This window comes from Ruditapes philippinarum, unplaced genomic scaffold, assembly GCF_026571515.1.
Source record: "Ruditapes philippinarum isolate M1 unplaced genomic scaffold, ASM2657151v2 ctg14855_1_1_1_1, whole genome shotgun sequence".
In the NCBI taxonomy this organism is placed as follows: Eukaryota; Metazoa; Mollusca; class Bivalvia; order Venerida; family Veneridae; genus Ruditapes; species Ruditapes philippinarum.
The window spans coordinates 1-14,024 of NW_026859091.1; the positions used below are offsets into that span (position 1 = coordinate 1).

The window sequence follows — 14,024 nt, forward strand, 5'->3', positions numbered from 1 at the left end:
TTCTAAACATGAATATAACATCTTTGTTCTAATCATGAATATACGATTTCTATGTAGCACGTTACTAAATATATCAACTTTATAAAACTAAGGTTCAATATAATACAAAATACATCACAATGATGCTATTTAAGCTTTTATAATCCCAATTTGTACATCTATTACTTGACTATCTATTTGCACAAAGAAATATTTCCTTATTTAATCTTGATTACTCCATGTTAGTAGGTCTACACAAATTTGCTAACACATATTTCCAACAAAGATACACCATAATATATAGATATCTACCACATATTACCACAATCCGCTCCAGTTGGCGTATATCTATTAATATTTTGCAAAAGTATTATAACCCCATATAGTTGAAGTATATGTTACTATTGACACAACAGCGACATTATACAGTTTTGTAAATTTATGTACCCAGTATTGGCAATTAAAATATCCAGAGCTCTATTAGCAGATTGAGCAACATCTTATGTACTCTCCTGCGCATCGGTCGAATGTTCCACTATCGCTCACTTTGTCTGAAGTAGCGTAAGTGTATTCAGTTAGCTGCGAAGGGAGAAGGGAGCGTATAGTTTTTGCAGTTACAGCATAATGCAAATGTTGTGTCAACAATATACCTAGCTATATTTAATTCATCAATTATGTAATGTACAACATTTTAAATTGTTCACGAATGTTATTATTTTTAACAAGTCTGGCTGCACATAATATTCAGTGAATTTAAGGAGTGCGGTATACACTAGAAGAGAAGAAGAAGAAAATATGCAAGCGACCGGACATCTCAATCGGTAACTAGATCTCCAGAGCTATTGCGATATCTTTCCTCTGTAAACCAAAGAAGAAATTCGAGGACGAATTTCAATATTGGGAGTAGGTCTCGGTTAGAAAAATGCATTAACTCGAAAAAGATGAAATTTTGTTTTGCCCCGGGGAGTGGTAAGTGGGAAAGGGTTTATTCTATGGTGGCTGATTTATCCCAATTCGTTTTTTCGCCTCGGCCCGCAAGCGAAAATCAAAAATTGTTAAAAAGGCGGGGGCGCGCCCGCGAAAAAGCAATAAACGGGTGGGGGGTTTTTTCCGCCCCCCGGGGGGGGGGCGAAAAGTTAAAAAGGGGGTGGGACAAAGTTTTTTAAAAGGCCCCGCCCCCGAAATAATTGGTTTTTTCGTCCCGCGACCCCGCCGAGCGAAAAGTGTTTTAAAAAACATGTTCAGAACAAAGATTGCGAGGGGCGCGAGAGCTCCGAAAACACGTTAATTAGCGAGGGCGCTGGACGAAGTTTAATAGATAAAAAATGGCACAAATCAGCCACCATATATTATACCAAAGGTATGGAGTTCAAGAATCGCTCATACTGCCCTGTGGCATACGTAATATACACTCTCTTTAAACTGTAAATATTTCATAAACCTTAATGCTCTAGACTGACCTCTTTAACTAATTACAACCAAAGAAGGGCGTGCAAGTAATAAGTATATGGATGTTGACGAGAATATGCATTTATAAAATCATCCATGTTTCTAAAATTTGGTTTAGAGCAGTATACCTCCAGATTCATGCTAATTTTCATGTAGAGTGAACAAATATGTAATTTACACATTCCAAACGACACTTACAATCCACTTAAATTACAAAAAAAAGTCAACATATGCAAAAATAGCTCTTATTGCGTAAGTCACGCAGAAAAAATAATATACTTAAGGACAATAAAAACGCACGGTCGGGATGATTGCATTTTAACAAGGAAAATATATTTCTTTTAAATTATTTTTTCACTGTTTCATAAAACCGAATGCATTCCGGTCATTTAGATACCAAAGTTATGAAAAATGATTGCATTTAAAGAAGTTATTGCATAATAAAGACAGTACCCAAAAAATCAAAAGTAACACTTTTGGCTAATTGTGATAAGATTACAACAGAAAACGGATTGAACAAATTCATGGTTACTTTATGAAATGATTTTATTAACTGTTTATTATTTACTTGTTTTTCACGCCTTTCTAGAAATGTTCGACACGAATGAGCAATTAAAATCTTTATGAAAATAAATATTAAACTATGCCAAATGTCAGTTTTAGAATTCGTAAAAGCTCACATTAGAAATTACATATATATGTACACACTTTTCCTCTATAAAAGTTGCTAAATTTCAAACACTACTGAAGACTTGCTAGCAAATTGTATGCAATTGTTCTACAAAGAAATAACCGCTGGGTAGATTTAGCACAGATTCAGACTGGTCTATCTTACAAACAAAGTGCCAACCTTTTTGGTGTCCATCGGTCTACAATTTATCGGCTTCACCAGCGTTTTCGCACTACACTTCCGGCCGAATGGCGTTAGATTCCACAGGCGACTATCCGCACCGTAAGGTCTATGAGGCAACGATGTACATCTTTAAGAGACGCTGATGGAGGACATTGTCTAAGGATCCCGACGGTGACATTACGAAAAGACATTTATGAGTGACTTTTTGGATTTTCATTTTGGTTTTTGCTTTTGTTAAGTTTGCATTACTGTGATGAAAAGTGAGATTTTGAGATTTTCACCTTAGGTTCTTCGATTTACTGGTGTACATTTGATTATAAACATTTCTGCAGATAAATTAGGAAGGTTGTTCGATGATTTCTAGGGTATGTTCTAATATGGGTCGTCTCGAGTCAAAAACTTGACCACAGGAGCTAAAAATAGAATAATCTTGTTAACACTAGTGGCTGCAGTTTTGATCCAAATATTCTTGAAATAGGTCAGGAAGGTTGTTTTGATGATTTCTAGGGTATATTCGAATATGGGTCGTTTCGGAACAGGAGCTAAAAATAGAATTCTTTTAACAACAGTAGTAGCTGCAGTTTTGATCAAAATATCCTGTAAATTGACCAGGCAGGTTTTTTGATGATTTCTAGGACAAGTTTGAATATGAGTCATCTCCTGTCTTAAACTAGGTCATATGAGCTAAAATAGAAAATACTTGTTAACCCTCTAGTTGCTACAGTTTTGATCCAAATATCCTGGAAATTGATCAGGAAGGTTGTTTTGATGATTTCTACTGTAAGTTCGAATATGGGTAAAAATACTTGTGAACACTCTAGTGGTTGCAGTTTTGATCCAGATAATCTGGAAATAGGTCAGGATGGTTGTTTTGAAGATTTCTATGTCTATTTTGATTATGAATCCTTTTCTAGGTATTTTTGGATGAGTTCGAACATGTGTCATCTCGGATGAAAAACTAGGTCACAGAACCTAAAAATAGAAAAATCCTTTTAACACTCTAGTGGCTACTGTTTTGATCCAAATATCCTGGAAATTGGTCTGAAAGTTCATTGGGGATTTATTGGTTTAGCTCAAATAAAGGGCACCTAGGGTCAAAAACACACCGCCCAAATATGGAAAAACCTTGTTAACACTCTAATGGTCACATTGTTGACTCAATCGTCATCAAGCTCAGTATGCTTGTCTAGTCATTTGCTCGAAGAATTTAGAACATGGGTCATCTCTAATGAAAAACTAGGTCACAGGAGCTAAAATTAGAAAAAATATTGTTTACTCTATCATAGAAATTGGTCTGCAAGTTTGTTTTGATGATTTCAAGGTCAAGTTTGAATATGGCTCACCTTGGGTCAAAAATAAGGTCACTCTGGCCAAATATGAAAACTCCTTGTTCACACTCTTGAGGTCACATTTTTGACTCAATTGTCATCAAACTTGGTCAGGATGCATGTCTAAGTAATTACTCGGATGAGTTTGATGGGTCAGGGGAGCGATCTAGGGCCATCTTGTTTATTGAAAAAATTGAGGTATTGCAACAGTCGTGGTCCGTTGCTGTTTCTGTCCAAAAACATTAGTCATTATATTTTTATGAATGGATTGTCTTCATACTTGTACACTACAATCCTTTAGACAATACTTGAGTTGACAATCATTCATTACTGACATTGACCTTTTATTTCAAATTTATAATTTTTGCTTAACGTTTGCTTTATTTGGCTAGAATATTTGGCTAGAATATTTGGGTCATATTAAAGGAACTCGGCGTGAGGTGTCCAATTTTTGTCCTAAGCACATCTCTTATATGCATTTGATGAAACTTCATAAAATGTTCACCAATATAAAAAGCTGTGTCGCGGGTAAGTACAAAGTCTCTAAGACAAAAGTCAAGGTCAAACAGAGGTAATTGAAAAGTGCTTGTCCAGAGCAAAAACTGCTACTTGCATAGAGGGATTTCGATACTACTTTGCACAAATGTTAACAGTTGTGCACGCAAAATTCAGGTCCAAGAGGATAAGGTCAAGATCACATACAGGGGTCAAAGTTCAAATAACAATATGCAAATTTGTATTTGGGCCAATTTTTCATCATTTACTGAGGGATTATAACACATGTTTATTATCATGACAACATCTGTGACACTTGTAATTAACGTCAATCTATTCAATGTCAAGGTCACCTGAAAATGATGAAATATCTAGATTTTTTCCCGGAGAATATCTCCTAGACGCCTGGAGGGATTTTAATGAAACATCATAGAAATGTTAACTTCTATGAAAAGCTATGACGTGCCAATGAATCAGAAAGAATGAGAAAGACCCCCGTAGTTTAAATCTAAGACAAACTTTGCGATTCAAGGTTTAGTTAAGACATTACATTGGTGATTGATATAAAAGGGATATTTCATTTTTTGACTGGTGGCATATACTGTAGTGTTACACTGTTCCATTATTCCGTCATCATCCATTTCTATTAATTATCTTGGCAACAATTGCATACATTCAACACAAATTTGTCATTTTGGATATATCATAGGAAAATGCTGGTCAAGTTGGAATTTGGTCATGGTTCGATAATATTTGACAGAGTCAATCACCTATGTGTTTCGACAGAGAAAGATGTAGATGTAGAGAAATTTTTAGTTTCCATTCATTATCTTCCCAATAGTTGTACACATTCGACTCAATTTAGACATATGGATACGTGTAAGGAGTGCCCAGGTCAAGTTCATATTCGGCCGATGATTTGTGGCCCCTTGTACCCCAATAATTATATTGACAAAAATAAGAGAAATTCTCATTTTCTGTTTATAATTTTGCCAACAGTTGTACACTTTCAACATGAATGTCATATGAGTAAGTAGGTCAAGTCCGAATTTGGCCATGGTTCGATGATTTATTGACAGATTTATCCCATTTGTCTTTTGAAGAAAAAAAAGAAATTTGCAGTTTCCGTTCATTATCTCCCCAACAGTTGTGCACTTTCAACTCAAATTTGACATCTGGATGCGACAAAGGATAACGCAGGTCAAATTCGAATTTGGTCACAGTTCGATTATTTCTGGCAAAGTTATGCCCCTTTAACTTTGAAAAAAAATCCTGTTATTTCACCAACAGTTAAACACGTCCTACCCAAGATATGTCATAGGAATACGCAGGTCAAGTTTGGATTTGGTCATGGTTCGGTGATTTTGAACAAAGTTATCCCCCTTGAACGTTGGATTTTTTCAGTTTCCCCACTCTTACTTTTGTAGAAAAGTATGTAGAAGCTTGAAATCGCATGCGCAGGTATAAACCAGAAAAGCCCAGTTCGAATTTGTTTTTTATCCGATGAATTTTGACAGAGTTATCTTTTTTGAACTTGGAAAATAAAAGAAAATTTGCAGTTTCTGCTCTAACTTTAACTTTAACTTCCGAGGTTGAAATTGCATGTGCTGGTATTTTAAAAAGAAATACAAGTCAAGTTTTAATTTTGTCATGGTCAGATGTTTAATATTTTAAAATTTACAATTTCTTATCATTATCTCGACTACAAATATGCAATTTGCAAAAAAGATAACACTGAATAGTTATAAAGGCTTCAAACCTGGGAAGAAATAATATGACCATATTGATGAAAAAAAAAACCAAAACAACCTGTGTTCATCTTAATGTATCAAAAAAACAAAACAAAATTATGAAATAAGAGCCCCCTGAAAAATATACTCTTAAGCTATAAGGATACTTTTAAGGGGCTCATATTTCACAATTATGTTTGATTTTGCGGTTTTACCACATTTAAGATTAATACGTGCATTTTTTTATCGATCCGGTCATATTTTTTTCTTCCTTGGCCCGAGACTCGTGCATAGGACACGAATGGGCACATGCGGTCTTTCTCCACCAGTAAAGCTGTGAACTAACCACGTGACTTATATAGTGCCGATGTGACTTTAACTCAATATAATAAACAACGTTGATATGAACAGAAGGTCATGAATTTTTTAAGTGTGTCAAGTTAAACAACTTTGTGAACTGTGTTCTTGGTCCTGAAATGATTTCCCGTCTGAGCTGACACCAGACAGTAAACATGTATGGAATTTGCAAAAGTAGCCAAAATAAAGAAATGAATGAGTCTCTCCGGTTGCTGAGATATGATTTTTTAAACTTCATAAAGCATAATTCAAAGACATTTTATTACGTAAGAATAGTTTTCTTTAAATGAAATAATTTTTTTTTCTTATTTTTAGTTCGACGTTTTCGGAGAAAAAGAGCTATTGTTACAGACATGTTGTTGTTGCTGTTGCCATTGCTGTAACCGTTGCCTTCCGAAAGTTTTAAGGTTGGTAACATATCTTTTTGCAATTTCCAAATGGATAACTTTTATACTTGGACACAACAGCACTTTGGACAAGACATACTGAACTTGGCCTTCTCTCATAACTGACATTGATCTTCAAGATCAAATGTTTCAAGTTTGCTTTATTTATGAATGCTTATTTTGTGTCTTTTTTCGTTGATAAATTGGAATGACTTTTCATATGAGCTATTATTTTTCCTTAAACCTATTGCTAAGATAGTAAGACAATGTAGACGTGTAGGACTGTTAGGCCAAAAAATAAAATTATGTTTGTTTCTCCTTCCCGACCCATTAAAACTAGGGTTGGGTAGGTAGGTAGGTAGGAATATAATTGTTTTATATGTGCATAATAATAAATAATCTGCATATATGTATAATGAATTATTAAAATTAATTTAATATTAATGTACATGCATACCCATATTCACAACTGACATAATATTATGCAACAATGGATTAACTGTGCTAGCTGTCTAAGATATCAGATTAGATTGTACCTATTGTATTCTGAAAAAAAATACTTTGATCCCCTTAGAATCTGAAATTATCTTTTGGGTAGGGGCAAATTTGTTAGGAAGGTAGGGAAGGGGTTATACATTAAATTCTATTTTAGGCCTTAGTAGAAATGACATAATGCGAGATAAATCAATCTCAATATCAATTCATTCGTTAGTCCTTCAACAAGATTGTCTTGTTGTTCAATAGTCTCGATTTGGATTCAAAAACGTTTCAAACTCGTAACTATTCACCCTTCATTATGAAAAAGTTATCTAGTATATACAAGTACTGACAAATACATTCAAGGAACATAAGTGCGATATCAAAATAATAAGTAATGACCCGATGAAGAAATAAGCAAACATACAAACTTATAAATTTGATAAACAAAAGTGGATAAGCGATGCATTTTTCATTTGATTCTTGGTTTACCAAAAACAATTTTATTAACTAACTTGGCAAAAATTCGCATTTGTAAACATGTATCTTGTCTCCACTACCAACAATAAGTCTACATCTTTCTCTGTCGAAACACATATAATACGTTTCAAAAGGAGTTAATGGCATGCTATCTGCAGTCCGGTGCTTTTGTCCTGTATAATCCAGCTGATGAACATTGTTTGTTGCATCTAATACAAGAACAATACCTTCACCAGCAATACATATATCACGTGTGTTAAAATCTCTAAATTGTGAACTGATAAGTTTTCCGTTGGCATCTATGGTAGTTAGACATCTAACTGTCGTGAAGTAGATTCGCTCACCATTTTCACTTATAGCAATTGTGGCTCTGTAGAACATGCCCAGATTTTTACGGTAATGATATAGAACGTGCTTTTGTTTACAGTATTTGTCATATTTGTAAATTGTTTCTCCACTATCAACATAGAGCGTGTCACCGTGACAAGCTATATCGTAACATTCATGATCTAGCGTTACTGATTGCCTTAGGTTTATCTTACCTGACACATTCACGTACTGTATGATATTGGCTCCTAAACTAGCAACAGCTGTATCGTTGCCTATATAACATACAGAATAGAGATACTCAGGTACATCACAGTGATTTATTACCTTGTATGAACTGTCCAATTTCTTCAGTTTGTTATTCCAATTATCAGCAAGGAGAACTTCACTTTTAGGAAGCATGCAGATACTAGTGATAACACACTCAAATTGATCATTGTTGTCTCTATTTATCAAAGTATTCTGTATCCTCACGTTATAAGTTCCTTTTCTTCTTTTGATGTTGAGACGACGTTTCTGTTCAACGTAAGACCTTTCAGATACAACTTGTGTTATTCCAAGACATGTACTGTATTAATAGAAAAACGATTATTTCTAAACGATTATGACACAATGTCCATTTACATTCATATATCACAAACAAACATATAGACAAACACTAGCTATACAATCATCTAGCATAGTGCTGAAAGTTCTATTGACTGTTGCACTAGTTTTAATGACATGACTTTAATTATAGACATTTAATAAATGGCTCACATTTCAATATGACGTCTGTGTATATACATTGTGTATTTTATGGTGTATATGTAAACTGTTTTTTGCCACTGTAATTATGTACTTTCAGCTGACATCCACTTGGAAGCCAAATGTGTAAGCCACCTTAAATAAAAGTCGTTACTTACTTACTAACAAACAACGGATTAATTTCAAATTGAATTAACTTATGAACAATAACTATTAATGCAATATGTATTTTAAAGGGCGTGTACGTTAAGGTTTGAACAAAGACAATACCTATGGAAAGGGAATATTCGCCAATATATTTTAATATGCCTTGTGACATTACAACTGCAATTTTCTAATGATTTTTTTTAAATTGCTATCCGAAATATCATTGTTGTTTTCCTGATTAAGTTTATTTATATCTAATTATTATAATAGAATGGCTCATTGCCGCCTTTTATAGTGATTTGAGGCGGCAATCGGTGTGTAAATCGAGCGTAAGTATCGAGCGTAAATGGGTTCATAATTACAATGTATGCCGTCATTACTGGGAAAAGAATAAATGCAATCTGTTCCATATTATGAATGCATATATAACCAAGTTTTATTAAACAATAAGAGTGCAAAAAAAAAATTTTAAATGTACATTTGAAAACATGTACCCGAGATTAACAAACGACAATGTGATAGTGCGATGGCGACAGTGCGATAATGCGACAATGCGATGGCAACAATGTGATAATGCGATGACGACAGTGCGACAATGCGATGGCGACAATAAGAAAGTGCGATAGTACTATCGCGTTGTCGCCATCGCGCTATCGCATTGTCGCCATCGCACTTTCGTATTGTCGTCATCGCATTATCGCACTGTCACATTGTAACCCTTTGGATTATATAGAGTTTTACATGATAGAATATTGAAAAAAAAACATTAGTTTTGTCAATAGATTTCTTTTTCCTTTGTTTCTGTTTTTGTATACTGAAAACGTCTGAACCAAATTAAAAATTAATAAAAGTAACATTTTATAATGCTTAAAGGGTTACATATAACATACACGGAACATGTTATGAATTCTTTTATGTAAAACTTTAAAAACAGATTAAATATATAAGATGAAAATGCTAATATGTTGACTTTTAAAAGATGCAAAAAATATTTAATTGGACAGTAGTACACAGAGGATATTCATTTTTTTCCCTATAAATACAGGATTTATTTTTATCGAGTGGTAGGAAAATAAATATTTTATGATTGTGGTATTATTTTATTCATGTATCTCTTTTTGACATTACATTATTGAAATATCTTGTATATTGGCTGCATTTAGAGGAAAAAGTTGTCCGGCGAGACACAAGTGAAAATACGGAAAACATGTTTCACTGCAATGAAAAATAAATTTTTAAAGTGAACATACAGAAAATGAAAATACGCATTTTATTTCTAATAAAAAGGTTTTCTCTATAAACTAAATATAGTTCATTAATAAATCTAAATGGTCAAAATTGTTCATTTTGAAAGTACTGCTAAACTCAATTATGTAACTTCTATTAGATTTTTACTTGGTCATCATTGGTTTTATTAATGTTTTAACTAACATTGTTAAAAAATAAGAAATTTACGTCTAAATTCATAACACAATTTCTTCTATTTATCTAACATAACGGGTAAGCAATTTTCACTATAAGATTAACTTAACAGCAGATCCTAATATTAGTTTAAATGGTCAGCATAACATAATGTTTTCTCTTAATATCTAATATAAGTGGCTATAAGTTTAAATAGTCAGCATTATTCGAATTTTACTATAACCAACTGATTTTCCTGGTGGGCATAGTGAGACAAGGTATTTCAATGTTGAAGAAAACATCTAGATTGGGGGTATATGTGTAGTTTGACATTTCTTGTTTTACGCTGTTTTGAGAACTACTTTGTGTCGTAAGGTTTGTTCCAGATATTGTATGCAGCAGTATGTACGAAAAAAACTTGCGCTTTTACTAACATAAGATATATTTCTGGGTATATTCATACACATATTTTTCACTTTTATATTATATCCATTTCGTTTATAATCGTATGTACTTTTATTGGGGAAACACTAGTTACACGCTAAATTTCGATTAATTTCTGTTATGGATTAATTTTAAAGCGCGAAGAGATATGGGTTGCATAATTATGCAAAAAACCTGGCGTGTAAAAATATGGCAGCTATTATAAACGAATGTATGAAAAAATGTTTATATAGAAGCATTTGTTCAAATGGTCAGCACCCTTCCCTGCTATCATTTGCCAGTTTGTTAAACCAAGTGACAGACATATTTGTTGATATTGACAACTGTCTGTTTTTTTAGACTTCGGTCAATTGCTTTAACAAGAAGACTTGTTATCAAGGGGAATATAATTATTATGTATCATTCGTCTTACTAACCAAATAAATTTATATAATTTCAGTATGGTAAAATGAGGAGTAAAAGTTTCGGGTCAATAAAAGTATAAGATGATTATTTTTATCAAACTATAAATTGTTCAAATATGTTTACAATTTTTTTAAAGTGAAATCAAACTTAAATGTTTCTGACTGATAAGTTGTCAGTCATTTTTGCATACTTTCAGCTAAAATAAGGAATAAAAGTGTCGAGCAAATAATAGTTGTTTTGTCGTATGAAAGAGATTTAACTTTTGCTGACATTTTTGTTTTCATTAATCATAGTTTACCAACAATTGGATTTTCAGATAAGTCTTAGTTATAAATCTATTTCAGAGATACACATATCCTTTATGGCAGTTGGAAAGGTATCAAATGATTAGTTTTTTTAGTCAAGCTATACTTTTTTTTTCAAGTAATTTCAGAGAAATCAAACTTAAATGTTTCTGACAGATAAGTTGTCAGTCATTGTCGCACGATTTTAAAATTCGTTTGTTTAATGAAATACATTTTGTACCATATTAACCACTACAAATTACTGATTAAGAGAAATTTATAATTACCCATGTCTTGATTCCCTGCATGCTGTACATAAAAACGTGTCATGGTCAGGACAATAGAGAGTAAATGGTGTATTTTGATGCTCGGCACAAGTCATAGTTCTGGTTACGTCAGTAAAGTCTGAGGACAGTAGATTTACGCTTTCAAATATCTGTACATGTTTTTGTGTTTACAGAATAAAAAATATCAACGTATTAAGTTTTTTCAAAAATCCTCAGATATCTTAATGATATGGAGCAAAAGTTGTTTTTTATTTAAATTGATTTTGATTTAATCAGTCAATTAATGCTTTTAATATGCAGTGATTACAAATGCACCGACTGTAGCAGAAGCAGAAATCGCCGCTGTTAAATATAAATTATATCATATATCATTATTATCTATATTTAACTTACGCAGACGTTGTTTTGCTTTCTCTATGCCATTTGATGAGCAATTGGCAATTATGTCATACGATGTAATGTCATACTGCACATGTAGCCATCGTCTAATCTCAAACAGTTCTTGTTGAAATCCGTTACTGATGACAGCCGTAAGAAAGTCTTCCATGGCCTTCGAATTTTGACAGTTGATTTGTATGTCTATTGACAATTGGTCAGTGGGAGAAATATCAACGATACGGCATTTCTCTATGGCCTTGATGAAATCTACGAGGTGATAGACTGGTGTATCAGTTGATCTTACACCAAAAGGCAAACCAGTCATACTATCGTTGTGCCTAATATAGTCTCTCATTACTTCATAAACACGTTGATTCCCTTCGACACTTTTTTCACCATTTTTATCAATAACTTTTATCTGTAGATCAAGCAAGAAGGGCTCTGAAAAAAAAAACATACACAGTTTAACGAGCATCAAAATATGCAGATGTTAATGCAAGCACAAATTTCATGTGTATTAGCGCTTTTCTCAAATAAGTTACATTTGCGTTTCGTTATTTTTTCTTATGAATGTAACACAGGTTTCGAAATGCTTTCCCGTTTGTATCCGTTATACATGGCGCCATGAGTCATGCATATTGAAAACAAAGTGCATGCTTGCGTTATTATATCTGTAAAAGCATGTTTCCGTCTTCGTCAATATACACCTACGTGCGCAGTTTTTATACAAGAACAACAAGGAAAAGTTAGCGAAGTGGTATTTTGACTATGAAAAAGTGATATATGTATTTCAAATATAGCTAGTTCAACTCACTTTAGTTAATTCTCATTTTAGTCCTCAAAAAAGTAAATGTATAAAATAACAACAATGTTCTTTATCTGTTTTCCTTTTGTCTTCTTTTCAATGTTAACAACTCTTTACAGATAAGAGGTATCAATTCACAGATTTTCAAGTTATTATTTCATTAAGTACCTTTAAGCCTCTTTTCTTTTTCCGCGGATCTAACATTTAGCATAAGCCAAAGCTCATTTTCTTTATCTGTAAATAAAATCACAACTCGAGCAATAACAAAAAATTATGGAAATAATATTTAAAAATGCTAAGCATAGTATATGCATGTCCTATCTTTAAGTTATTTGAATGGGAAGAATACTTATTCAGACCAAATATTTTGCAAGATAATTTTGACAGACCGACACTTGTGTGTTTGTGACTTTAAAACAACAACAACACTTATTTTGTTCATAGTTACAAGCCTACTCAAAAAGTAAAAGTCTGCAAACTCCGGAATATTTTCTATTCTTAACATTATTACTAAAAATATTTATTGATTACTCTTTTACAAGCAAAGATTTTTTTGTCATCTGATGTTCTTTTAATTGTTGATTTTCTATAGAAATACCGATGTTTTTCTTAAGGAAATGTCACTTTATGACCTCATTTATATAAACTGTGTTAAATCCTCACACACCTATTTTCTGAAATATGTCTATTGAACCATCATTTTTATTTCAAAATGTGATTCTCTATGTAGCTGCAATTTATTTTAAATATATAAAAAACCGTATGTCAGTTACACATATTGTTTTGTCAAATCCATCCGTTAATTATTAAAAGGAACCTATTTATGAATTTGTGTTTGTTTGTTTGAGTTTTACGTCACACCCACACAGTATAAGTCATTTGACGACGTTCCAGCTTTACTGGCGTAGGAAGACCTCGGGTGCCCTTCCGTGCATTATTTCAGGCACGAACGGGCACCTGAGTAGAACCACCGACGTTCCATAAGCTAGCCGGATAGCTTCCTCACAAGAAATAATCATAAGTCCCTGTCGGGATTCAAACCCACAGCGGTGAGGGGCAATACGAATTTGTGCAATTTAAGAGAATAAATGTAATTCAAACGGATACAGAATTTTTAACAACACTGTTACATGTATCTCGATACTACTTAGTTTTGAATTCAATCATGGTCTAATAACCTAGTAGAATTTTCGTATAAGAGTAAGCTCTTATTTGTTCAAATTAAAACGTAACGATAAACCTTTTATCTGTTGCTCTAACAGTTG

At 33.1% G+C, this 14,024-nt stretch overlaps 1 protein-coding gene across 1 annotated transcript; it reads right to left on the reverse strand.

Moving 5' to 3' along the window:
* Positions 1-7,436: 7,436 nt before the first annotated feature.
* LOC132755173 (uncharacterized) lies at positions 7,437-13,849 on the reverse strand. Its single transcript, XM_060745978.1, has 4 exons — positions 12,928-13,849; positions 11,970-12,395; positions 11,577-11,694; positions 7,437-8,429 (listed from the first exon to the last, which is right to left on the reverse strand). The coding sequence occupies exons 1-4, from the start codon at positions 12,968-12,970 to the stop codon at positions 7,565-7,567; spliced, it is 1,452 nt and encodes a 483-aa protein (XP_060601961.1). The 5' UTR covers positions 12,971-13,849; the 3' UTR covers positions 7,437-7,564.
* Between the last annotated feature and the right edge of the window lie 175 nt (positions 13,850-14,024).